Genomic DNA, 26,358 nt, shown 5'->3' on the forward strand with positions numbered 1-26,358 from the left:
GCCTTTTTAGGGCCCTTGGTGTGATTTTGTTTCAGGATCCCCCTCAACACCTGAAGTGACTTTGTGACGTTTAGCCCAATGAAGACCTGCAGCCGTGGAGCAGCTTAAAACTCTAAATCAACATTTTATGTTGTCACAATGACAAAAAACTTGGAAGCCGAGGCCCACTCATTGTGAGTCACCGGAGTCTTCTGCAAGCCGCTACCTTGACGGCTGAGAGTATTAACAGTAGCCATGTTTGTTGTTTACGTTCTTTATGATCATTTCGGGGGAGTGGCTTCGGAGGGAGGCTTAAAGAGACGGGCTGTCAGTGTTGCCAACTCAGCCACTTTCTCGCTAGATTTAGAGATTTTTGGAGCTAGCCCTGCTAGCTACTTTCGTTGAAAAAGAAGTTGGCAACCCTGGGTTTTTCTCTTGGACCGTTTAAAAAAATCTAGCGTACTCTTGCTAGTTTCATGAACCCTAGCTCTGACAGAATATATATTATTACTACGACTTTTTTTCACTTGTCTTAAAGGGGCGGTTAACAACATGCTAATGTTAATGTGCTAACATGCCTACAACTACTGGATGCTAACATGCTGATGTTCAGCAAACAGTTACCATGCTAACATCTCTGTTAGCATGTTGAATAATGGAATGTGATATTTAGCATTCAGTTAGCACGATAACACGCAGACATTTAGCATTACATTTATGATTATCAGTCATCAAGACTCACTATCTGGAAACATGGATGTCTGAACCCAATTTCAGTATTTAATTTACTGAATACATTTACTATTTATTTATTGTTTTCATCTGATTTAACTGTCTTCTTAAACATCCTAAATATCAAATGTATATTTATAAAGAAAATAGACATCGGTATCAAGGGGGTTAACCATACCGTTCTCAGTAATAGCAGCAAACAGAGACATAGAACCAAATGCCTAGAAAAGGCTGTCACATGTCAAAAAGTCAACGAACACAACAGTGATGGGTCTGTTTTGCAGAAAAAGCGACCAAAACTACACTAGCAGAATAATAGCAGAATTTACTGAAACAAGTCAAAATGATTAGGCCTGACAGCTGACATTTTGACTTGTCTTAGTAGGAAAAGCACAGACTGAATTAAACAGAGGCTTAAAGAGTAATTAAATGTATTTATTTGACATAGTTTACAATAGGAAAGTTGAAGAAAAAGAATATTATTTTAAGGAGGTAGTGATGAGCTGTACAGGAATATTGCCTGATGGAGTAGACAGTGGTAGTGATGGGGAAGGGGTGAAGGGCAAAGCTGAAGATCTGGATGGATATGATGTGGTGCGGGACTTCAGTTGTGTTGGAGACGGGAGGTGAATGAGGTAGATGAGAGCTGCATCAGTCTGACACTGAACTGGAAGCTGACAGCAGCAGGGAGAACCAGTTTGAGGAGAAATCTGATTGGTTTAACTGAAAGAGTGAACACCAGTCAGCTGACTGAGTTGGAGGCAGGGAGAGGAAGAGAGAGAATAAACAAATAGAGTCGGCATGAAGACAATGCTTACAGAGTGCACTATTCAAACCAAAGATCTGCAGTCATTTTGACAAGTTTCCAGTAAAATTGAATTGAAGAATTATGCCAGAGTTACGCAAATTACTGTGCTAATATCAAGAAAGTGAAACAAACTGAAACAAAATAAGATAACATGGATAACAAAAAATGAGTCAACAGCCTAATAAATGACCCCTTTACAGAAACATCATGAAGGTTTTACATGAAGGGAAGCCTCGGAACTCGGAAGTCACTACATGTAGCTTCACAAAAAAATGAGGAAGAGGAAATCGTGTGCAAGAGAGCGCATGCGTATCACATTTGACCTCATAGTTGCACAATTGTATGGAAAACGAAACTTAAATTTTGTTGTCGCGAAAAAGAGAGGAGAGGCTCCCGTGCTCCGGTTCAGGGAGGGGCCGACTGCACTCCGAACCTCTCAGCAGTGATCCAGACGATGCTGCCGCTGCTCTTCATCAGCTCTCACAGCTACCGTTAACATGGAGGACATCTGTGATATTAAAATCTTCATGAAGATCAGCCTAATTGACGGTAATTATTAATACTAATATTGTTGTTGTTGTTGTTATCAAGTCATTATCAGTACGCTAGTATTATTTATATTGTTATCATTATAACTATTAGTATTAGTAGTAGTAGTAGTGGTAGTAGTAGGAGTAGTACGACTACCAGTAGCAATATTGTCAAAATAGTAAACTTGACTGACAGTTACGGACATGGGTTTCGAATTTCATTTTGCATCAGCCAACGATAAATAGTGAATTTTGAACGTCTTGATTGTTGAATTTTAGAATATGTGTTTTACTATAAAAAAATAAATAATTTAAAAAAAATTCTGCCTATTTCGAAACCCACTTTGAACTCACTCACTCCCTGGTAATTCGAGCCGTTTGAGCCGCTGACTTCATTTTGTGAGTCGGTGTTGCTGCCTTTGCTTACGGTTAAATGGGGAAATGGGCAACTGCGCCATCTAGTAGACACAAGATGCAAGCTGCGCGTAATTGCCACAGCGGACAGTGGGAAATAAAAAAACAATACTTTGCCTTGTTTAATAACACTCGGTCGGTTGGATGATATGAAGCATTCATTGTACCAGACACAGTTGTACTAAGCGTTGTGGCGTAGCACAAGAAACAAAAGAGGAAGATACTTGTGTGTAAGTGCGCGCACTAACGGACACCTGAGCGGAGGTGAAAGAGGACAGGAAGCGGAGCGACAGATGCGGTTGGAGGTGAGCACCAAGCCATTTTATTACTCAAACAACACTCGCACAACTATACTGTCGGCAGCTTGTCGCGGGTTGCATTGGAGTTGATTGTTGTTTTAGAGTGTATCCAGGGAGGGAAAACACAAAGAACCTGGCTCGCAACCTCCATATCTCTATTACGTTAGCTAACTTAGCTGTTGTCCTGAGGTCTCCGTCTCACTCTAGGACTGCGGTCAAGTCAGACACTCGGATGTCCGTGATCAAGCCCCACTGACATGTTAACAGTAGCTGGCTCACACTGTGGCAGCTAGCTGAGGCACTTCCCGTTGCAAGCTCAGCTGCTCAGACAGTCGCCACTGTGTGGGAGAGGTGCTGCTGCAGTTTCCGGTTTTAAGCCTTTATTTTTTCGTAATTTGACAATATGTGACAATACATTAATGTCCTTTTAAGAGTATTGAGATTTTTGTGCCAGACTCCGCAAACTGAAACAGATAAACAAACACAAAGTGGTGCAAAATGATTTGTCAATAACATGAATGACTTCCCTGAGAGCACGTTTGAACCACTTTTGAACGTCTTTTAACCATCACCGTATTTATTTTAAATTCTTGTGAACTTAAAAATGCTCACAGCAAAATATGTAGCAATTTAAATTCATATAGTCATAGTAACACATCAACAGTTTCCACTTAAAGGACAGAGAAGACCACGTGACACAGGCAACAATTCATTTGTATTTATTAAGCAACAATTATAACACAAATATAACATGTACAATGTTCTTTAAATACTACTGCAAAGAAATAGAAAATGCATGATTGTTGACGGTGCAAGGCAAGGCAAGTTTATTTGTATAGCACATTTCAACAACAAGGTAATTCAAAGTGCTTCACATAAAACCATAAAACCATTAAAAGCATCAAAACATAAGGCAAAAGAAAAAGAGATTTAAAAACAATTAAGAACATTCATTGAAACAATAAAAACAGTCATTAAAACATTAAAATAACACAATCTCCCTTTCATTCTTTAGATGTTCTTGTCAAAAACCACGCAGAAGCCGGTTTCAGATGGTCTGCCATATTTAAGGTGGACATCTGTAAATATAACAAGTTTTAAAAAGAAATATCCACTTTTGAACCAATTTTGAACGCTTTTCCCCGGTGACCATAGTCGTTTTTTGATTGTCTTTATGGGATATAGTATTATACTGTACACTGTTTGTATGTTTTGACCCTCTTCTTGTTTGTACATCACTGTTTTACTCACTTCCTCCACATCCCAACTGTATACAGCCACACTCGCTTTCTGTCGTGTATTTTAGAGGTGAAATGGCCTAAAAACTCACTTCTACAGCGACAGCCCATAAAGACAGTCTCCAACATTAACTTACACACATGTTTATGTTTACTGTTGGTCCACGCTGCAGTACTCTACAAGCTAACATAATAACTCTACACGCTAGCATAAAATGATGCTAATGTTGTTTACTGCGGTTTTCATTATTGGAATCCAGTAGTTCAAGAACTTAAAACATATGCGGTTAGCATGAAGCCTCACTTTTATTTGGTCAGCTCGTTCACTTTGCTCCGCCAAAAAAAGCCAAAGTTCTTACGTGAATTTTTACATGAATGTACAGACAGACATTACGGCGTCCTGGGAGCTTCTTGTTGGCAGCACAGTCTGTATTTCCATATTCATGACATTTTATATAAAACATTAAATGCGTTCAAATCATGTCTTCATGTAGACCACATTTCAGTGACCAGTGTAATATGACTTTGAAGAAATACGATCAAAGTAACAAATATCATCTCTCTTTCAACCTACAACTGAACAAATCATCAACATTCTCTAACATATTGGTGTTTTGTGACACGTTGATGTTGTAACTGCATTTCAGCCGGTTGAAAAGACGGTGACAACAGGTCTTAGACGTTGAGACAGAATATCACCCAGTTTTTAACTCGAAATCAACGTTGAAATCCTGGTTGGTGCTCACTTGGTTTCTGAAATAAATGTATTGAGCACATTTCTCATCATGCTTTCTTCTCTACTGTTTTCTTTTTCAGACTCATGGAAGCAAAGCTGGACATTTATCAGACTCTGGCCTTCAGATAAGGCACAGACAAGTTGATCCAGCTTCATTCTGTCAGAGGTCCCTTCATTATTACTGCCTTGGTTAATCAGGCTTGTAACTGAATCTGGGTCTATTGTGACGAGCTGCAACCAAAATACTACAATCTGCAGTTTAGAATCCAGGTGCTGACTTCAGTATTCTGATTCTGAAGTATCACAATGTCAGCTAGTGAATCCAAACTGGCTACTCTTTCATCGACACATGACCTCAAACTTGCATGCACTCAGTGCTCTGTCAAGGAGAAAGAAGTTACGTATACGTTGAAATCGGTCCCCCACCAGTGTGCACGCGATCTCTTGTTCTGCAGAGCCAAAGGTGGCAGCAAATGGAGGCCAGTCTCTAGGCGGCCCACATTTCCCAATCCGAATCATTATGAGAAATGCCACTTCTTCGCAGAGGGCTCTGGATGCACGTACCACAAGAACCGGTGCACCTTCGCCAGAAGTGACGAGGAAGCCGCCGTTTGGACATTTGAAAAGCACCACAGGTTAGACCACATGCTCCTCTGTAATCTCATAGCTCAGTCTGAGGGAGGAGCTGATCGGCCCGATAATGCCAAACCACTGGGTAACCTCTTGGCAATTCTGGATTTGAAGGCTGTCTGTGAACAGTGTTCTGTGAAAGAGAAGGAAATAACATACTCAGTTCAATCAGTTAGTCACAAGTGCAGTAGAAATCTGCTTTTAGCCAAAGACAAAGCCTCCAGTCAGTGGAGGCCTGTCTCTGAGCGGCCTACATGTGGACAGTTTGGTCGGAATGTTTTTTACGAAGTGTGTAAATTCTACGTCGAGGGCTCTGGATGTACTAAACACGGTCAGGGATGCACTTATGCCAGGAGCTATGAAGAGGCCGTGCTATGGAACTACGTTAGAGTCAGAGACATCGATCAAGACGAGTTAATCAGACTTGTAATTGAGTTTGAAGTTATTAAGATGACACCAGAAAGTGCAGCTGAAAGCATACGCCAGCAGTTTTCAGGCGAATTTGTGGAATTCTGCAAGGACTGCTTTCATGATCGCCCACAAAAACTGACGACCAAAAGGTGGAATTCCACTTGCTCAGCAGATGCAGCGCACACCTGGGACCCAGTCTTAGTTCATCACCTGTCAGAGAACAGCAGAAAGCACATCTACAGCCAGGTGCGCCCTCTTCACCAGAACTGTCAGTTTACGTACTGCAGCCACGTCAGGCAAGGCAAGCCCTGCTGGCACGAGGCCGGCCACTGCCGCTCTGCCCAGAGCGAGGTGGAGATGGCCGTGTGGAAAGCGGAGCACAGTGGGCTCTCCGTGCGGCCTCGCCTCCTCCAGATGAGCCAGCAGGAGCAGACGGAGCACAGGAAGAAGGTCACCATGTACTGCAAAGTTTGCCTCCTGGTCCTTTCCTCTCCGGAGAGCTTCTACAAGCACTGCAGCTCTTTGGAGCATGCCCAGTTACTCTCTGAGGACACCACCACCAGGTGGAGAGGACGACAGCCCCCACACAACCACCGATCTGACCTCTGGCTGTGTGAGAGGTAGACAGCTTGCTTTACATGTTTGACAACCACATTCTCGATTCTTGTGAAATGTTTAATTACTTAACTCATTTGTTTTTACCAAAAATGCCATACTGATATCTGTTTTATCCTGCTCGAAGGACAAGGCTGGTGATACAAATCCCATGAAAAGGCCAACACCAACATTGCTTTATTCTCTCATAGCTTCCCCAGCCTGTCTGTGCTCTAAGCCCATTCATTCTCACTGAAGACATAACTCTGAATCTATACAGATATGTTTTTCACAAACAGATCCCAGACAGGCGGGAGAAGTGCAATTTTTGGGGACTATTTTCAGCGACGGATTAATCTACATTTGGTGCGCTAGTGCAGTCATTTACAAAGACTGGGTCGGGACCCACTAGTGGGTCGCAGGAGATCTTATTAGGATCGCCAAATAAAGTAGCAGAATATCTTCCCTGGTCATTTATCTAACATTTATATCTGCATTACACCTTTGAGCCACACGAGGGAGCTGCATTTTCATAAAGTTCTGATAACTGTAGTCTACTTATAATGTTTGTAGTGGTTGATTTTTGTTGTCGATGATCAGCTTCTTTGACTTTATGACTGATGTTAAAACATTAGACCTTACGGCTGGCTCAGTAACTTCTCTATCTGACTCGTGGTGAGACACCACAGGATCTCACTATTAGGAACTCAGGAACGAACACCCACAGAACACAAGAGAGATTGGATTTTATTTCCATCACAAAGTATATAAGTAAACCGAGTCAACTAACCTCACAATACAAATGTACATCACTTTATACCCTCATTCTGCCCTAAGTCTTGGTCTCCCATGTTTCCTGCTTTTGCTTTTTTTTCAAACTTTTACCCAAACAAGTTACACTGTGTACCTCGCACATGTCATAACAGAGGATACTGGATTTAGATATTTGAGTAGTCACAGTCTTCTTCCCCACCCGTCTTCCTCTGATGACGCATCTGGCTGCAGGTCAAAATGACGAGCGCTCATCATCCCCTGTGAAAACCTGTATTTACTTGTACGTTTACCTCACCCTCCCTCTATCTTCACCCGGGCTCCAAGCCACTATGCTTACTCCCCTCCTCGATGGGTCTGAACCCGAGAGAGCGTTGACAAGCAACCAAATGAGTTTGGTTTGTCTATATCTACATTTAGCTGAGTTGCGCAAATTTTTGTACAATGAAACCTAGACTCCCTAATCCTGATCCCTTGGCTGGTCTTTCACCCTCTCACAGAGCATCCTGGTACCCCTGTACACCCTCGCGAAGTCTTACAGGATGAACTTTTCAACCTGCGTGTCAAAATACGGTTACGAAGTTGAGGCGGTCAAAAGAGCACAAGCACCCTGCCTCAGTGATGTGAATCACATATGACAATGATACAGGCCCATATCACAGTATGAATGTGAATATACATGAATACATTTCAAACTGTGGATATGATTTTACACAAATATATTTCAAGACACAACTACATTTTTGTCCCACATGTTGAATCTAATATGAAAGGCTAGAGCACATTCTGTTAGTTTAGCTGATGAGAGGAAATGAAAAGAATTAGATAGTCTGTTAACTCGAATTAATTTGATTAATTTGGTCTCATTTATAAAGTATTTAACATGTGTATATGTTTAACACATGCATTCAACTAAATTGTTATACATCAAACGTATATCTCTTTAAAATGACTGCTTTACCTGTAGATAATATAAGGTGATGCAGAAATGGCAGTAAAAATGTTCTTTTTTAAAAGTGGGTCCCAAAACAATCAAAGTTTGGGATACACTGCTCTAGTGAGTATCTGTGGCAGCAGGACAGTGTGTGTGGGATTGAGTCTAAATACACAGTGTGTGTGTTCATGGTAATGAAAGAACATGTCACCCAGCGTGGCTCACTGATGGAGCTCTATCTAGATAAGAAGGGAAACTTCCTCAATCGCCAACAGGAAAAATCAACTCATACAGACAACACAGTTGAAGAGGTAGAAGATATATCAGGCTTTGATACAATCACAACACTTGTTTGTGTACATTCATCGCTGGTTTGTGTCTTTTCCTGGGATTTGTTTACAATAAGAAAAAGATAAAACATCGATAGACCTATTCTTTAAAGAGCAAAGTTGTGTCTCGGCTGCACTTGAGTCGCTAATTCTAACCAAATCCAAACTAATAGAGTAATGTGGTGAGGTAAGGGTGATTTAAAATGCATAAATGAACACAGATCAAATGTAAATACAACACTCATTGTTAAATGTGTTTGACATAAGTAAATGAAAAACATGTGGAAAGGATGATGATTTAGCTTTTTGTCTTTAATAAATGATTGATGAGCTCTCTCTCACCTCCTCATGGGGACAGTACTTTGACTTTAGTATCAGCAGGTCTGTGCTGCCTTCTGCTGGACAATACTGACACATCTTCACAGTTTGTTCTGTGTTTGTAAATTTATTTTAATATGGCTTTTTACATTTATCTTTTATTCAGTTATTAAAGACAAAATGACCAATAATTGTCCTTTTAAACATCTGTTTTTTTTTCATTTAATTATGAAAAGGACAAGGAAATCCATGTAACAATAGGTTTTTTCATTTTCTTTGTTTGAAACCTTTTTTACACAGAAGGGGAGCTAAATGGTAATAAATCTTCTGAGAAACATTAAGATGTCTTTTTATTTCATGTTTTTTGACCGTTCCAAAGTGGTACTTTGATTGACAGATCCTTATTGTATTGTTTTGTGATAATTCTCCTTTCATCGTAGACCACAAACGTGTGAATACGGCAACAAGTGCCCAAGAGCTCATTCTGTGGAAGAGCTGCAGGAGTGGGTGATGCGTGCTGCAGAGGAGAAGGAGATCAGACACAACATGGGAGCCCAGGGTCTCATGTGCTACAATGAAAGCCTCCTAGAGGAATACAAAAACAGCAGCAACGAAGTACACATCGTGAGTATGAGGCTTTTTTTCGGTTATCTTTGGCAAACACAGTTTATCCCGAGGTCATAGCAAACTTTGTCACTCCCCTTGAGGCCTGTCAGGCCTGAAGAGACACGCACAAACAAGACAATGCTGTAAAACATTTACACATCAGAAATAAAATGGGGATGTAACAAAAGCAGGAGAAAAAAGTACACAGGTGACACAGTACGCAGTCTGTCACTGATGCTTTTGGGATTTTTCTTAATTTCATAAACTACAGTAGAGATAAAGATGCCTGACTGAACTAGGACCTAAAGCATTGTGGGTAAATATTAGCCTACCAGAGAGCCTAATCTCTAGGTATAGTTCAGAGTTCATAATATAAGAGCCCTGTATGATACTTTGATATAGTCTCTAATTATTTGAATTAGTTTAGCTATTGATGCAGTTTATGTGAATAACTTGAGTATAAAGTTACAGATACAGATTCATATAGACATAGATGAAGGGACTTCTGCTTCCCAGAGACTTGCAACACTTTCAGTCTCTAATCATCACATTAAGAAAAAGGACAACATTTCAAGCCCAAATTGTCTCAGGCCCAAAGATATCAAAAGCTAGAAATCATTCAGGCGTAACAATTAATGAAGCAAGTTTGTGACTTCTAACGACGTTGGTTAGTTGTTGTTTTTTACATCACTAACTGACAGTTTACGCTTCAGTTCTTCACCGCCGTAAATCACAGAATGTTTATTCACTATTTCAACAGATATCAGAACAAGTTGACGATGTCAGCATCTCTTGTGATAAAGATTTAACTGTGGAGTGTGAACAGATCAACACAACACTGCAGTGGAACTTCCAAGTTGAAACAGAGGTAAGATGTTTCAGAGGTAAGAAGACAATGTGTGGTTAGATTGTCTGTGACAAAAGCCAAAGTGCATAATGATGCCAGAAGTCATAAAAAACCCAGATAATATATATGAGCATATATAATCAGTCCAAACCTTAAATAATAGTCTCTTAGAGAATATTACATCTTAGTTTTTTATCACAGAGCTATGACAGAGTAATAATTGAAATAGGAAGAGTAATAAAATCTGAGTAATAAAGTGAAATGACATTTATGTTTTGTTGGTCCTCAGTTGTCTCTGTGTTTCGAGCTGAGGTGGGAAAGTTCCCAATCTGGAAACACTGATTGAACTGCGTGTTGTTTCCTTCTAGTATTCAGTTTTATTGAGCCATCACTGTGGTTGTGATCAGTTTAGGAAAGAGGGAACAAAGAGGATGAGCAGGAAAAGGTCCTCCTGCATTCACAGGCTGAATCTGTAGGCATTTCGACAGGATGTTTGGCAATGGAAGCGTTTCCGTTTGTAGTTCGTATAGTATTGACCAATCACGGTCGCGCTGCGCCTAAAGTACAACCTAATTGAATTGTGGGACTCGCCGAGGGGTGTGATTTAAACAGCCGTCTATGCAGATTACGCATTACTAAACCACAGAAATAGACTTAAAGCATTAAAAGGAAATCCCTTCTCACAGTCTTAGTGTGGACTGATACATTAATCAAATGAGAGCGCATCAGTTCCAGAGACGTGCGAAGTGAAGGATGTCAAAAACGCTTCTGAAAAGACTTTCATTGGGGATTGGCCATAACATGGGTCAGCTAGGTAGCAGGTCAACAGAGAATACAGTCAGGCAGAACTTTTTGGACTGAGGCAGAAATATATATATATATAACAAGTGATGTATTTACAAAAATAAGAAGTTAGTTGATGTGTATTAGCCTAGCCACTCTGTTACTCTTCTCGGTGTCAGTGCAGCGATCACACAATCTTCATCGTCAAATGTCTTTTTTCGTTCATGTCCTGGAAATGTTTTGTTCTGCTTATTTGCCACTTTTCTGTGTGTACAGAGACAACTTGTGCACGTGGCGCTGCTGAAGCAGGAACCGGGAGCCTCATTCACCCTTGGTGACCTCGGTTCTGTGGCCTGCATCCACTCCTCAGGTAAAGACTTTCTCAGTGAAGACATGACCTACGACATCACCGTGTCCTTCACATCCATCAACCCTGGCCTGTATGACCAGTGGCTGGTGCTAGATTTTGACATGAGGCCAGTGCTGTTGAAGAAACTCAGAGTAAGAGTAGGCCAGCCGTCACTGGATGACGTTGAGCAACCAACTTTGGATCGCAGAGCCACCCATCAAAGTGCCGAGCGTTGGCATCGAGGGAACAGGGTTATCATCCCGTGTACGACCAGGACAGAAGAACAGGAGGAGCTGTTAAAGGAGTACAAGCCTCCACAGATTAGCTTCCAGTATAAATCCTCCCACAACAGCCAAATACCTCTGAATAATGAGAACTACAAAGACAGAATGCACCACTTCCTGTACAATGAGGAGCGGGCAGAGGACCAGATTGTTTCAAGGTAATATGCTTATCTTTAGCGGTTTCCTTTTAAGATGTTTAGAATTTGCACATATGTACAGACTCTAAGGCTGTCTTTTCTTTTTTACTTTAGACTAAATGTTCGTGGAGAAATTACAACAATGGACACGCTGAACAGTACAAAGTTTGACATGGCGAGGGCTCCTCTGGGAGAACTGTTCTGTGCTGTCTCAATTCCTTGTAATCTCACACCAGACACCCCTGAGGGACTGGCACTAAAACGGAGCATCCAGTCTGGCCTGATAGCCCCCTTACATGGTGGTTCAAACTCCAAGGTCTACGAAGCCATCATCCGGCAAGACAAAACCAGCGAGAACAAAATGTATTTGCAGCTGTCTAAAAAGTGTTGCTCGGATCTCGCACTCAAAAGCAATGAATCGTATCAAATGGAGGTGCAGTTTCAGCTCAATCGCCACAGCTTCTGTGCCATGCACAAAACCGTAGACCTCCTTCCTGATACAAAAAGAGTGCTACCAGATCTCAAAAACTGTGCAGTTCCTGTGAATAACATCCACTATGAGAAGCTGAATGCAAAGCAGCAGTCAGCAATTGACTTCATCACAGGTCATTCCAATGGCCAAAAATGTGTGGCACCACTCCTCATCTATGGACCGTTTGGAACTGGGAAAACATTCACCCTCGCTACAGCAGCCAGAGAGCTTTGTAAGCAGCCTCACAACAAAGTGCTCATTTGCACCCACACCAACAGGTAATATATATTATTGAAAACGTGATGAATGAAATATTGATGATTGAGTCATATGGACATGTGGTCCCCAAGTATTTTTTAAACTTTGCTACTTTCAAAGTATTAATCTAGGCTATGCTCTTTGATGTAAGCCTGGGGTGGCCAAACTAAGGACCATGGGCCAACTGCGGCCCGTTTTTAAGTTTTAAAAAAAACTAGAACAGAGCTTGATCATATTTCATATAAATTACACTCTATGTACATTGCACATCAAAGTTGAAATGCTAGATATTGCCTAAATTCAGCGAAATTATCTTTTAACCTCTTGTCGCAGAAACCAAAATTTAGTGTTAAACATTTTTTGTTTCCTTTCAGTTCTGCAGATCTGTACGTCAGAGATCACTTGCACCCATTCATCGACCATAAAAATGATGAAATGAGGCTAATTCGAATAAAAGCAAACAGTAAAAGTGCTTTGTCTGCCACAGATAAGATTACTCAGAAATACTGTTTGCTTTCGGAAGATGGACAGTTTTTTCTACCACCTACAAAAGCTGCCCTAGATTGCCACAAAATAGTCATAACCACCACGACAATGGCAAGACATTTTCATGACCTAAAGCTCCCAGAGGGATATTTCACCCACATACTGATTGATGAAGCCTCTCAGATGCTGGAATGTGAAGCCTTGATGGCCCTTGGCCTTGCTGGACCAAACACCAGAGTTGTTTTGGCTGGGGATCACATGCAAATGGGACCCAAGCTTTTCTCAGTTGATGATCATCACCGTTCAAATCACACACTCCTCAATCGCTTGTTCCACTACTATCAAGGCCAAAAGTGTGACGCGGCCCAGAACAGTAGAATCATTTTCAGTGAAAACTACCGCTCAACCAAGGAAATTGTGGAGTTTGTGTCCACCCATTTCTACGTTGGTAAGAATGATTTTATCAAAGCCACTGGAGATGTTCCGGCTCCTGAAAATGGCCGTGCCCTAAAGTTTCACCATGTCCGGGGAGAGTGTCTGTTGGACACTGGGTCCATGTCTTGGTACAACAAAGACGAGGTTGGCAAAGTGGTTGAAGAAGTAAATGAGATTCTCAAACACTGGCCACAGACCTGGGGGACCAAGGACCACAGCTCAATCTGCATCCTATCAGAGGGATTTCAGGTAAATAAAAACTTTTTAGTTACAAGACGGAAACAAAATTAGATCAATGATACAGTGAAGATTTCTGCATGTATATGAATTGTTACGTTACAGTGGGTACAGAAAGTATTCAGACCCCTTTAAATTTTCACTCTTTGTTTCATTGCAGCCATTTGCTAAAATCAAAAAAGTTCATTTTATTTCTCAGCACCCCATCTTGACAGAAAAAAACAGAAATGTAGAAATTTTTGCAAATTTATTAAAAAAGAAAAACTGAAATATCACATGGTCATAAGTATTCAGACCCTTTGCTCAGTATTGAGTAGAAGCACCCTTTTGAGCTAGTACAGCCATGAGTCTTCTTGGGAATGATGCAACAAGTTTTTCACACCTGGATTTGGGGATCCTCTGCCATTCTTCCTTGCAGATCCTCTCCAGTTCCGTCAGGTTGGATGGTGAACAGCCATTTTCAGGTCTCTCCAGAGATGCTCAATTGGGTTTAGGTCAGGGCTCTGGCTGGGCCAGTCAAGAATCGTCACAGAGTTGTTCCAAAGCCACTCCTTTGTTATTTTAGCTGTGTGCTTAGGGTCATTGTCTTGTTGGAAGGTGAACCTTCGGCCCAGTCTGAGGTCCAGAGCACTCTGGAAGAGGTTTTCTTCCAGGATATCTCTGTACTTGGCCGCATTCATCTTTCCTTGAATTGCAACCAGTCATCCTGTCCCTGCAGCTGAAAAACACTCCCATAGCATGATGCTGCCACCACCATGTTTCACTGTTGGGATTGTATTGGGCAGGTGATGAGCAGTGCCTGGTTTTCTCCACACATACCGCTTAGAATTAACGCCAAAAAGTTCAATCTTGGTCTCATCAGACCAGAGAATCTTATTTCTCATAGTCTGGGAGTCCTTCATGTGTTTTTTGGCAAACTCTATGCGGGCTTTCATATGTCTTGCACTGAGGAGAGGCTTCCGTTGGGCCACTCTGCCATAAAGCCCCGACTGGTGGAGGGCTGCAGGGATAGTTGACTTTGTGGAACTTTCTCCCATCTCCCTACTGCATCTCTGGAGCTCAGCCACAGTGATCTTTGGGTTCTTCTTTACCTCTCTCACCAAGGCTCTTCTTCCACGATTGCTCAGTTTGGCTGGACGGCCAGGTCTAGGAAGAGTTCTGGTCGTCCCAAACTTCTTCCATTTAAGGATTATGGAGGCCACTGTGCTCTTAGGAACCTTGAGTGCTGCAGAAATTCTTTTGTAACCTTGGCCAGATCTGTGCCTTGCCACAATTCTGTCTCTGAGCTCCTTGGGCAGTTCCTTCAACCTCATGATTCTCATTTGCTCTGACATGCACTGTGAGCTGTAAGGTCTTATATAGACAGGTGTGTGCCTTTCCTAATCAAGTCCAATCAGTTTAATTAAACACAGCTGGACTCCAATGAAGGAGTAGAACCATCTCAAGGAGGATCAGAAGAAATGGACAGCATGTGAGTTAAATATGAGTGTCACAGCAAAGGGTCTGAATACTTATGACCATGTGATATTTCAGTTTTTCTTTTTTAATAAATTTGCAAAAATTTCTACATTTCTGTTTTTTTCTGTCAAGATGGGGTGCTGAGTGTACATTAATGAGAAATAAAACTAACTTTGTTGATTTTAGCAAATGGCTGCAATGAAACAAAGAGTGAAAAATTTAAAGGGGTCTGAATACTTTCTGTATATATGGTCAGAGTTGTAATGGTTCAATTATCTCAATTGTGTCTTCCTATTATTAGGTTCGGCAAATTAGGACAGCACTTTCAAGAAGAGGCCTTGCTGAAGTCCATGTTGAAAATCTTGCAAATGTGCAAGGTAGTTTTAATTTAACTTAAAGAACTCCTGGATGATTATCCTATTATGCTGCTCATGAAGGATGGCTAAACAGCACCTGTCTGACTATTTCAAGAGGCTTTTTTGTATTTTAAATAAGAATTTGTTCTTAAGGACTTGCCTGGTTAAATAATGGTTAAATAAAAAATAAAAAAATATATTCATATGATCTTTTACCTAATTGAATTACCTAATGCGAATTGTCTTCATGTGTTGACAGGCAAACAGTTCAGGGCAGTCATCATGACAGCTGTGCAAACGCGTGACAGCCTAAAAACATCTCACCTGCCTGGTCTGGAGCTGTTCAATGATGCCCGTGTGTTAAACACTGCAATGACTAGGGCTCAGTCCCACATAGTTGTGGTGGGAGATGCTGCTGCCCTCTGTTGCTTTGGGAAATGCTCAGGGGTCTGGAAAAGCTACATAGACCACTGCGTCAGCAACAACAGTGTTGCACCGCAGCATTTCACTCAAGATTTCTTTGAAAGAGATGTCATGGAAACTGCAAGGTTTCAAAAGTCTGAACATGTGGATGAGAGCAACACTCTCAATGATGCAATTCTTCAAGAGTTGAAAGATGAATACAAACAGCTGAAAACAGATAATAGTTCAGAAGAAGACAGATTGAATTTTAAAGACATGGACAACCACAAGTCAAGATCATCATACAATGTCAGTGACGTCGATACACACCTTTTGGAGTTGTGTGAAAAACAACCAGAGGTGTACATGCATGGAAGGTTGGTCAGGGAGACATCAACCAGAGGTTATGTCGTACCATTTCAAAAGCCCACCAAACGTATCAGCATCAAGGGAAGGGAAAACCTGGGTAAGGTCTTCAGTGGGGACGAAGTGGTCGCACAAACAGCAAGAGTGGTCAGCATCACTAAGGAAGCTGAATCGGCCCGTGTACTTGTGTGCCAGCTTGAGGATGAGGATCACAGCAAATCGAGACAGAATTCGGATGACAAATTTGTCAAAAGGACAATGATACCCATTACAAAATCTGCACCCAAAGTACGCATACTGATCAGCAAGAAAAGACGTAACTTCCTTCCAATATGGGAGCAGATAGATGGACAGTGGACACCCATATCATATGAACGTCTTGACGAAAACCTCATACAAAACAATGTATTTATGGTGCAAGTGATTGGCTGGAAAGAAAATTGTCATATTCCATTGGGGAACGTCATAGATATTCTTCCAATCGGAAGTTCTTTTCCTGCTTGTCTACAAATCCTGAATGAAGAATTCAAAGTTGCACCCAATACATGTACATCGGATGAGGTACTCTCCTCCAGAGATGAAGACAGGACACACAGACTGGACATAAGTGACGTGTTTACTTTCACTGTTGATCCGGAAAATGCAAGAGACTTGGATGACGCCATCAGTGTCAGGGAAATTGGAGACCATGAGTATGAGTTGGGAGTCCATATTGCAGATGTGGCAAGCTTTGTGAGTCCAAGTGGTGAATTGGATGAGGTTGCAAAAGAACGTGGCGCTACGTATTACTGCAGTACGGAAAATCCTGTGCATATGTTCCCCAAAGACTGCACTGAACACTTCAGTCTTCTGCCAGATAAAGGTCGCCGGGTGATTTCATTAATTTTCAAAGTAAAAAAGACAACAAATGAGATCATTGGAAAGCCCAACTTCCAGCTGTCACAGATCAAGTCTAATCAGAAGTTGTCTTATGAAAAGGCAGAGGGCATGATCACCGAACGATATAGAGACAGACCTAGATTTGACTCTGTAGAAGACTGTGTCACGGTGGCTTATTGTTTCGCAAAAGCCCAAAGGAAGATTAGACTTAGGGATTGGGCTTACTCTCAAACTGATGATGATAGATTGCCCGGAAAGCGCAAAGCCAAACTGATGATTGAAGAGCTGAGTCTGTTGTTCAATACACATACGTCCAAGGATTTGATTGGTTTAGAGAAAACCATGAACTGCACACCCCTTCGTTGTCAAGCAGAACCAGATCCTGAAAGGATCGAAGAATTCAAGAAGAAATGCGGAGGATTAATATCACTGTCTTTTCATGTGCAGAAGAAAGTCCACGACGAACAAGCCCCAAACTGTGAAAACTTCTGCATACTCACAGAAGTGTGGGAAGATATCCAGGCAGCTGCCAGATCAGATGATATAGACAGTATGGTGGACCTGATTGCTGCAGATGACATCCACCCTCTGCTCCAGCCAGTCATTGATCAGTTTAGGAGGTGCCTTAGTAAAGCTGAAGTCCTCTGTTCCAACTCTAGCAAAGCACAGGTCGGGCATTATTCTCTGAACGTAAGATCCTACACCCAAGCATCCTCACCAATACGGCGGTACATGGACATCATCTTGCAGAGACTTTTGCACTCCATCATATGCAACAGGGCTGTCCAATACACTACCTTGGAGATTGAGACTTTGTGCAGTCAATTTGAGGAAAACCTTAAAGTTGTCAAGGCGTATGAACAAAAAGCTGAGCAAATCCATTATGCAGTGAGCATGAAAAAACAAAGTGCTTCAAAGCTAGCCTTTTTTGTTAGGCCCCAGAGAGACTGCTTCGCAGTAGCATTTCCTTTTAACAAGAATGTTTTTGCAGAGAGTGTATCAATTATGTACAAAGATTTACAACTGTGCGACCAACCAGTTGTTGATGACACAAACGACTGCGTCACTCTCACATGGAAAAGGCGGATCTACGCAGTTGACAACATGCAAATCCACCAAGAGCTGAAAAAGCCAGGCTGTGATCCCTGTGTTGAGCTTCCACTGACAGAATGGAAGGCCATTGTCGAAGCGGTTGACACAAAAAACTGGGATCATGCAAAGTCTCTCACAATGGAGGCTAATACAAAGCGCCTGGAAAAAGTAAATATTCTGCCACAATCAGCTGTGGTGCCTCATTCCAAGACTGACTCATGTACCATTGAGAAGCAAGAGGAACAGAAGAAGCATGAGGTTGTCATCGCGCTCCAGTTGCAGAGAGGTGACACCCTTCAGATCCAAATGACGACAGAGATAAAAAGAGGTTATCACATGCCTGCTGTTCAGTTGGTGCGCATTAAACCAAAGTTTGAGATTTGTGTGCACCATGTCCACAGCCCTATCACATGCTTCTCCAGATCTGCAGACGATCCATCAAGGATTTTTTATAGCGACCCCGGAGAGTACGTACGGATCTGGAAACCGATGTGTGAGATGGAATCTGCTTCCATTGCAGTGAATGAAAGTGACAGCATAGTCATCGAGAACCTGGTGGTAAACTTCATTCAAGAGCAGAAAGGCATACTAACAGGAACCTTCTTCTTACCAGTGGCATGGATCACTGAATGGGCCATTGAATGTAACCTGTCGAAGTGCTTTCTGTGCATACGGAAGAGAGGTTTGACTTCAACCCTGGACAATTCTGCTCTGGTGGACCCCAAAAAGTTTACATGGGTAGCCCACGGCATCACAAGAACAGAAGAAAAACGGAAGAAGCCTCCAAATGAAGGAAGTACAGTGCAGTTCGATGTCAATCACCTGCCGATGGAGACCATTCCTGATTGTGTCTTTCAGAGAAACACTTGTTTCACAGTGGAAATCATCCCAAAGCTCCTGCCTGACATGTAGGTACAAGTGTAGTTCACTTTGGCCTTACTAGTGTCACATTGCTAAATTTGACTTTTCATTCTTTCTCTCTAATTTTTGCATTGACATTGAGGTTGTATGTTGTTAGACGTTTCTTTTTCAGCTTCAGATCAAGCTGTTGACATGCACTTCTTTTCTTTTTGTAGCCGGAAAGAAAAGGCTGTGACGAGCATCCCATCTGCATGTGATCTGGTCCAGACTATAGCTCTTGGAAAACACATTCCCAGAGAGGGTATGCCCATTAGTCCAGTTGCACTGTCTACTGCTGTCTACTGCATACGATCGAATACACATAACACACGTTGTACATTCCTACTGTGTAGTGTGTTTTAAGTTTAATTCAATTGCTTTTTGTTTTGCATGCAACAAAACAATCTGTCATTTTGTCTTTGCAGTAGAACCAAGGTGGCACAGCGTGAGGAGAGAGTTACCAGAAGGACTGCCAGAGTTTAACATCAGTCAGCGTGATGCTGTGGCGAAAGCTCTAAATCATACCTTCACACTCATTCAGGGACCACCTGGTAAGAGCTGGAACGTACATTCACCCTGATGCTTCATATTTTCTGCAAAGGCTAACTCCATTTTTTCCCATTTGTCTCTTAGGAACTGGAAAGACAGTGGTAGGTGTTTACATAGTCATCTGTTTCTTTGAGCTGAACTCTATGAACCCGAGGAAATTGGATGACCCAAAGGATGAGGACAAGAAGCAAGTCATTCTCTACTGCGGCCCGTCCAACAAGTCTGTTGATGTTGTTGCAGGCAAGTGACTTTGTTTCTCTGCTTAAATTTCAGCATAATTTCTTTCTGTTGCTATAACCCATGATTTACTGTTATAACACAGAGTACTTGTTGAAGTTTGTGGACAGACTACGGCCCCTCAGGGTCTACAGCCAACATGTGGAGATGCTTGATTACCCTTATCCAGACAGCGCTCTTCAGTTTTCCCGGAGGTCACTCCGCCAAGAACGTGGCAAACTGGAGCTCAAGTATAATAATCACACCAGTTGATGAAATTCAGTTTTTGAAGTAATGTCTTTAATTATTAACCAACACTGTCATATTTTACATGGTTTAAGGAGCATCACACTGCATCACCGCATGCGGCAGGATCAAAACCCTTTTTCGGATAAAATAAAAGATTTTGATCAACGCATTAAACTTGCCCTTGAGAAAAAAGGAGAAGAGCTGACTGCTGAAGAAGTGCAAGAGTAAGTTCAGATGCACTGCTGGTTTTACAAACTTTAAAGCTGCATGAAAATGTCACCTATTAGTGAGTAAAGTAGGGCATTCCTATATATACTCACTTTTACTAGTTTTTACAAAATCTTACCTTTGTGTTGGAATAAACCGTGTTTTCAGGTTTTACAAAAACAGAAGACTTCAAGGATAACTACTAACTAGTTGGTTTGGCGAATAAACATTTGGTTAGCTTCCCCACTTCCATTGCTCAGATCTGGCCAAAATCAGATTCCAGGATGAACTAGTCACATCATGTGCGAACGCAGAATAACTAAGACGTCACACATAGCGCGCTGTCGTACGGAAGTAAACATGGAGGCCAATTATTTATTTTTTATAAGGGCTTTTTGTGGAGCAATGGCTGCTTCTTCTTTACGGCGGTGTGTGGGAATTCAGAGTCGAAGCCAGGATTGAAACCGATTTCATCCAAATTGTACAGAAGAGTCACCCCAAATACTAACAATACAATATAAATGCTGTCCCTCCACTGACTACTCCATCGCAGCTGTCTTCCATGTTTGTATTCACCGATGATCCCCCCCGCCATCACAGAACTGTGACTGATGTCGACCTAGAAGGACGTAAAAGTCGCACGAATTCCGATATGACTGTTCAATCGGAGGTTGCATTTCAAAAAGGACAACCACATGTGAAAGTGGCCCAAATCAGAATGGAAAAGATCAGATTCCATCTGTTTCACATATGTGCAAAAAGGAGCAGATTTGTGCCACTTTTGCCTGGCGTCTGCATGAAGACAATCCTTATGTCTTGTGTTTGTTTGTCATTTTAATTTTCTGCGTATGACTGTTATATGTTTGCATACCAAAATCTTGTGAAAAAAGAAAAGGAACAAGTAATCGATCAATTTTAAAACTTAATGTTCAGCACTAACTGGATTGTTTTTCTTCTTAGATACAAACGTCTTCTCAGAGACGCTAGGAAGTTTGAGCTTGAACAGCATGACGTCATACTGTGCACATGTACACAGTCGTCCACCCCGATATTGACTAACACAGTCAGTCCACGCCAGATCCTCATTGATGAATGTGGAATGGCCACCGAACCCCAGGCCCTGATTCCATTAGTCTGCAACAAACCAGAAAAGGTGTGCTTTCCATTTCACCATCAGTATCCTGCTCGTGCTTTCCATTAACACTCTAACAATGCCACTAGCTAACGATGAATGTTGCTTTCTTTGTGTATTGATTTATGAAATACTGCCCGGAAACAAACACTGAACATACCTAGTGCTTTGATCCTGGTCGCCATCTGATGCAGGGTAAACTAGCGGTTCTCAACCTTATGTAACCCACCTCTGATTGTTAAAAAAATATTCTGGCAGAAAACATTTCAACTAGCTTACTATCGCTAAATTAAGTAGCATATTTAAGTTGTCCGGGTGTAATATTCTGCTTACAATCACTGCATGCCATTATGAATCTGAATTGAATGTATTCAGGGTCATATTTCCTCACAAACACTCTTTGACTGGTGTAGGGTTGTCTCCCACTCCCATCACTTTTTCATTTCCAAAAGCGATCCATTTTGTGTCACTACATCCAAGCTAGCTAACAGCAGCAAAACACGTATACGTCTCTACCTGATGATGTGTCGTGATTGGCGTGGTGATATTCAAATGTTTCACTTTCATATGTATTTTGAAACTGAAAATATAAAATCTGAAAGTACAAAATATAAGACCTCAAATATCAAAATATGTATGAAAGTGAAAAATGAAAATAAATATTTTATTCAAAACAATTCCAGAACTGAATCAAAATTATATTCAACCCAAAAAAACTTTTCATTCACTTATTTTTATTTTGAATACATTGCTGTATTATTCAATGTTCAAGACTTGAACTTTCAGGTTCAAATTTTTGTTCAAATGATCAAAACTATTGGCCTGGATTTGGCTCCATATGTCTCCAGGCTATTTTAACATGGGACTGTCTTCGAATTAAAGGGGTGTGTGGCCCTTGTTGCATCATCACACTACTTATTGACTCTAATGTTTTAAAATATCACTTTCAGGTTGTTTTGATCGGTGACCACAAACAGTTACGACCCATTGTGAAGCATGAGCGTGTGAGAAAACTAGGGATGGCCAAGTCTCTGTTTGAACGCTACTATACAATGCACAAAAGCAGGGCAGTGATGCTGGACACCCAGTACAGAATGGTGAGAACATTAAAGATCCACTATATATACATACAGTATATTGTATATACATGAATATATGTAATTACTGCAGCAATATTGTATTACCATATGTCTGAGTTAAATATTCTAAATTGTAATCAATAACTCAATTATCTGCCTTCATAGCATGAGAGCATATGCAAGTTCCCGTCAGAAGAATATTATGAAGGAAAACTGCAAACTGGGGTGGAGCAGCCGAGCAGCGTCCTGCGTGTTGATAACAAGACAATGCCAATCGTCTTTGGGGACATCATTGGCGAGACCGTCAGTCTGGTCGTCAGCACAGCCAAGGGCAACGAGAACTCTAAAGCAAACAAGGAAGAGAGAGACAAAGTGGTACGATATTGGGCACCCTTGGTTGTTGATTTTAAACAGTGATATTAAAATGAAAGGGTAAGAGTTACTAAAGTCGTTAAAGGTAGGGCTGGTAATATTGAGAAACCACCAAAAGTACGCTACATTTGAAAAATGATCCAAACTAAAGAGCCGGCCCAGTGTTACCAACTCTTTTCAAATAAATTTAGCTAGCAGCATTAGATCCAAACTTTGCTGACAAAAAAAGTCGGCAACACTGATCCCATTGGGCTTCCTTCCAAAACCCCTCCCCCAGAATTGTCATTATGAACTTAAACAACTTACATGGCTATTGTTGGTACTCACAGCTGTAAAGCTAGCAGCTTGTGAAAGACTCCGGTGACATGCAATGAGTGTACAAACAGAGTACAAGAAGGTAGACAGGCTGGTAGGCCTTCCAATCATTACATTCAGGCTTAATGAAGTGATTGGACGGGGCTATTACAGTCCTGCGGCATCCACAGATAATCAGATTTTTTTTTTTTTGACATAGCATTTGATTTATTGATTGCTGTGGGGATGTAAAAAGAATTTCAACAAATATAAAAAAAGGGTTTTGAAGAAGATTCCCAACCCTATCTTTGACCTGTTAACCCTTTATTCATGCTGTGTTTCCATTGAAGTATATTTATGCACATTTTGAAGTATGGCATTAGAAAAGCTGTCTGTTTACTGGTGGATTGCAGCCATGTGTAGCCTACAGCGCCAACTTCTGACCAAACTATGCTGAAGCCGAGTTCATTCTATTCAAACCAGTTGATGGAAATGTTCCTAATTCGCATTACTTTTTTACAAAATTTCAAAACTTCGCTGACACTTCGCTTGACGATTGAATAGAAAACCGGCTAGTGACATGATTTATTTATGCTTTCAATCACTGGTTTTTGCTTTGGTTCTTTTCAGGTAGACGTTGCTAAAATGCTGGTGAAGACTGCCAAAATCGAACAACAAAGCATTGTGATTCTGACGCCCTATAATGCCCAAGTGTCAGAAATCAAAGATGCGCTGAAGGAGAAGGGAATGGATGAAATCATCGTGACCACAATCACTAAAAGCCAAGGTGACAGATGCTTTACTGAGAGTAAAGTAGCTACACGATAATGAAAACATATTCCAGTGTAAAACTGCTCATTCTGAAGAATTGCTTGTAACCAGTATGTTTGAGCTTGTCCCAGTGGTACCACTACTTCCTGTCCTGATGGGCTGTTTAAAGCAGTGTGTCATAAAATATGACACACTGCTTTAACGAGTGTTAACGATGGCTCATCATGTGACATGCAACATTTTGTCTTCTAGGAAGCGAATGGCGCTACGTCATCTTATCCACAGTGTGCTCTCTGCCAAGTAAAGACATTGAGAAAGAACCAGAACCTGGTTGGTTGTCCAAACATCTGGGCTTTGTGGGCGATCCTAACCAGATCAACGTGGGCATCACCAGGGCCAAGGAGGGACTGTGCATCATCGGTAAGATACTTATTTCTACGCTTAAAGCTCAAAGCTCCTATGTAGCCTCATAACTCAGATGTCTCTGTCCTCTCAAAGGGAACCAAGAGTTGCTGAGCTGCAGCAGAACTTGGGCGAAGCTCCTGAGCCACTACAGGCTTCAAAATGCAGTGACAACTGCAGACAAGATTTCAGTGTGTTGTGCCACATAGCTGAACTCATCCATCCTTTAGAAGGGACTGGATTTCTGTAAGTAGCAGGCCAGAAGAACAGAACAGCACGACTTCATTAAACATGTTTGTAGTTTAGGTTAAGTCTATAAAGTCGTTGTAACTTTTGATGTACTCTTTTTACAGTTTTACAGTATATTTGAGGTTTTTGATATTGTATTGGATGTGCTCTGATTTTCCTTGCTGAAATCTTACAACTTCTAGATCAACTGTACTGTGCTCATTTCAATTCTAAATGTCCAGGTTCAAAGACTGAATAGTCTGGGTTTTTTATGTTTGCATTTAAGAAAAGTTGTATAAGAAACGTTTGACCTATTGTGTTTTGATACATTAAGATCTCCAATTTTCAGGGATTAGCTTCGGCTACAGACATCTTAATAAAACATTGTCAATGAATATAACATGCATGATGTGTGATTGTTTGGATGAAGGCTGGTTTTTGGCCAGAACGTTGGTGAGTACAGGTAACGGGGATGGGTGGAGCCTAAAGCACACAGGGGAAATTCAGGGATTTATTGAGCAGATTAAGGTACAAACTTTTACGAAAACAAGAGACAGACGAGGGAGGGACAGAGAGGCACAATGGGGCATTCATGCATGTCCACTATTCAGAGTAAACATTTTCAGAATCACTATTTCACTATTTCACTATTTCACTATTTCAGAATCTTCCTCCGGATATCAGGTCATCTGCTCGTTTCTGTGAGGCTCCCAAAATGTTTGACTGAGTGGACTGTACAAGGCCCACAAGTGCACATTTGCATACATGGTAACACACGGTAACAGCCATGTCTATAAGGCATTATAAATACCTTGAACTTATAAGTCATTATAAAATGCTTTATCATTTGTTTGTTTGAAGTCATTATGAATAGTAATGCTTATATATTATATAATAACTATAATTATGCAGTGCTATAAGCAGATTAAAACTCATTATGTTTATTACCACAAACACAAATGCATCTGCTTTCTTACCCTGCTTTCTACATGCGTTTTGGACTATATCAATGCTTTAGGGACACTGTCAAGTTGCATTATGGGAGGTGTAGGATCCAGTGTTTTGTAGCTTAACCATTATACAGGGAATAAAGGTGAAGATATCTCGGCCTGTGCAGCACTGATTTGGATCTCTTTTTTTTTATCTGCTGCTCACAGTTTCCCCAACAACATGAAAGTGCAATTGGTGTTAATATAAATGGGACAGCACTTTACTGCAACATATCACGTTACCATAAAAACGAAAAAAATTTGATGTATAATTGTAGGTATTTATTTTATACTTTGTACTCCCTGATTTGAAAGTCTTCCAGGCTCTTTCCTCACAAAAAGAGAGGTACCTTTATATAATCTATTTACTTGTTTTTGTCAAAACATCTTTGATGACAAAATCAAATATTTGATGAATAAATAAATAAATATCTTCTGATTTCAAGTTTATTTTTTATTCCATCTTTAACCCTTAATGTTTCTGAGTAAATTTAATAAGACAGGCTGAACACAGTGAGCCGTCCTCTTTGTTTACCTTTTTTTTACGTCTCCATGCGTACTGCGGTCAAGTCAGCAGACACTCAGATCTCCGTGGTCAACTCAGCAGACACTTAAATTGTAGTGCACCTATACGCTGAAACGTACGGTAAACGCAACCAAACGGCACAGGACGGGAGCGAGCGAAGGATTTTGCAAAGTTAGCGGAAAGATTAACGTAAAAACTTCCGGTTTTCTACAGACGAACATCCGGTTTTCAAAATAAGATGCCAACAAAGTATACATATTGCATAATGAAATTA

At 41.1% G+C, this 26,358-nt stretch overlaps 1 protein-coding gene across 4 annotated transcripts; it reads left to right on the forward strand.

Moving 5' to 3' along the window:
- Positions 1-1,886: 1,886 nt before the first annotated feature.
- LOC142955329 (3'-5' exoribonuclease HELZ2-like) lies at positions 1,887-24,969 on the forward strand. Of its 4 annotated transcripts, none has more exons than XM_076096816.1 (20): positions 1,908-2,068; positions 4,817-6,397; positions 9,164-9,347; positions 10,090-10,197; positions 11,236-11,750; positions 11,844-12,479; positions 12,834-13,629; positions 15,377-15,452; positions 15,691-19,078; positions 19,247-19,332; positions 19,496-19,621; positions 19,704-19,859; positions 19,942-20,086; positions 20,177-20,308; positions 21,252-21,444; positions 22,374-22,520; positions 22,668-22,877; positions 23,799-23,955; positions 24,192-24,359; positions 24,438-24,969. In XM_076096816.1, exons 2-20 carry the CDS (start codon positions 5,043-5,045, stop codon positions 24,548-24,550), a joined length of 8,691 nt encoding a protein of 2,896 aa, XP_075952931.1. In that variant the 5' UTR covers positions 1,908-2,068; positions 4,817-5,042; the 3' UTR covers positions 24,551-24,969. The 4 variants fall into 4 exon arrangements, 3 of the variants coding, with proteins under 3 accessions (XP_075952933.1, XP_075952931.1, XP_075952932.1); XM_076096817.1 differs by lacking the exon at positions 1,908-2,068 and adding an exon at positions 2,146-2,768; XM_076096818.1 differs by lacking the exon at positions 22,374-22,520 and having other exon boundaries at positions 1,905-2,068.
- The last annotated feature ends 1,389 nt before the right edge of the window (positions 24,970-26,358 follow it).

Source organism: Anarhichas minor, unplaced genomic scaffold (genome assembly GCF_050575085.1).
Source record: "Anarhichas minor isolate MPS153535 unplaced genomic scaffold, ASM5057508v1 ptg000023l, whole genome shotgun sequence".
In the NCBI taxonomy this organism is placed as follows: domain Eukaryota; kingdom Metazoa; phylum Chordata; class Actinopteri; order Perciformes; family Anarhichadidae; genus Anarhichas; species Anarhichas minor.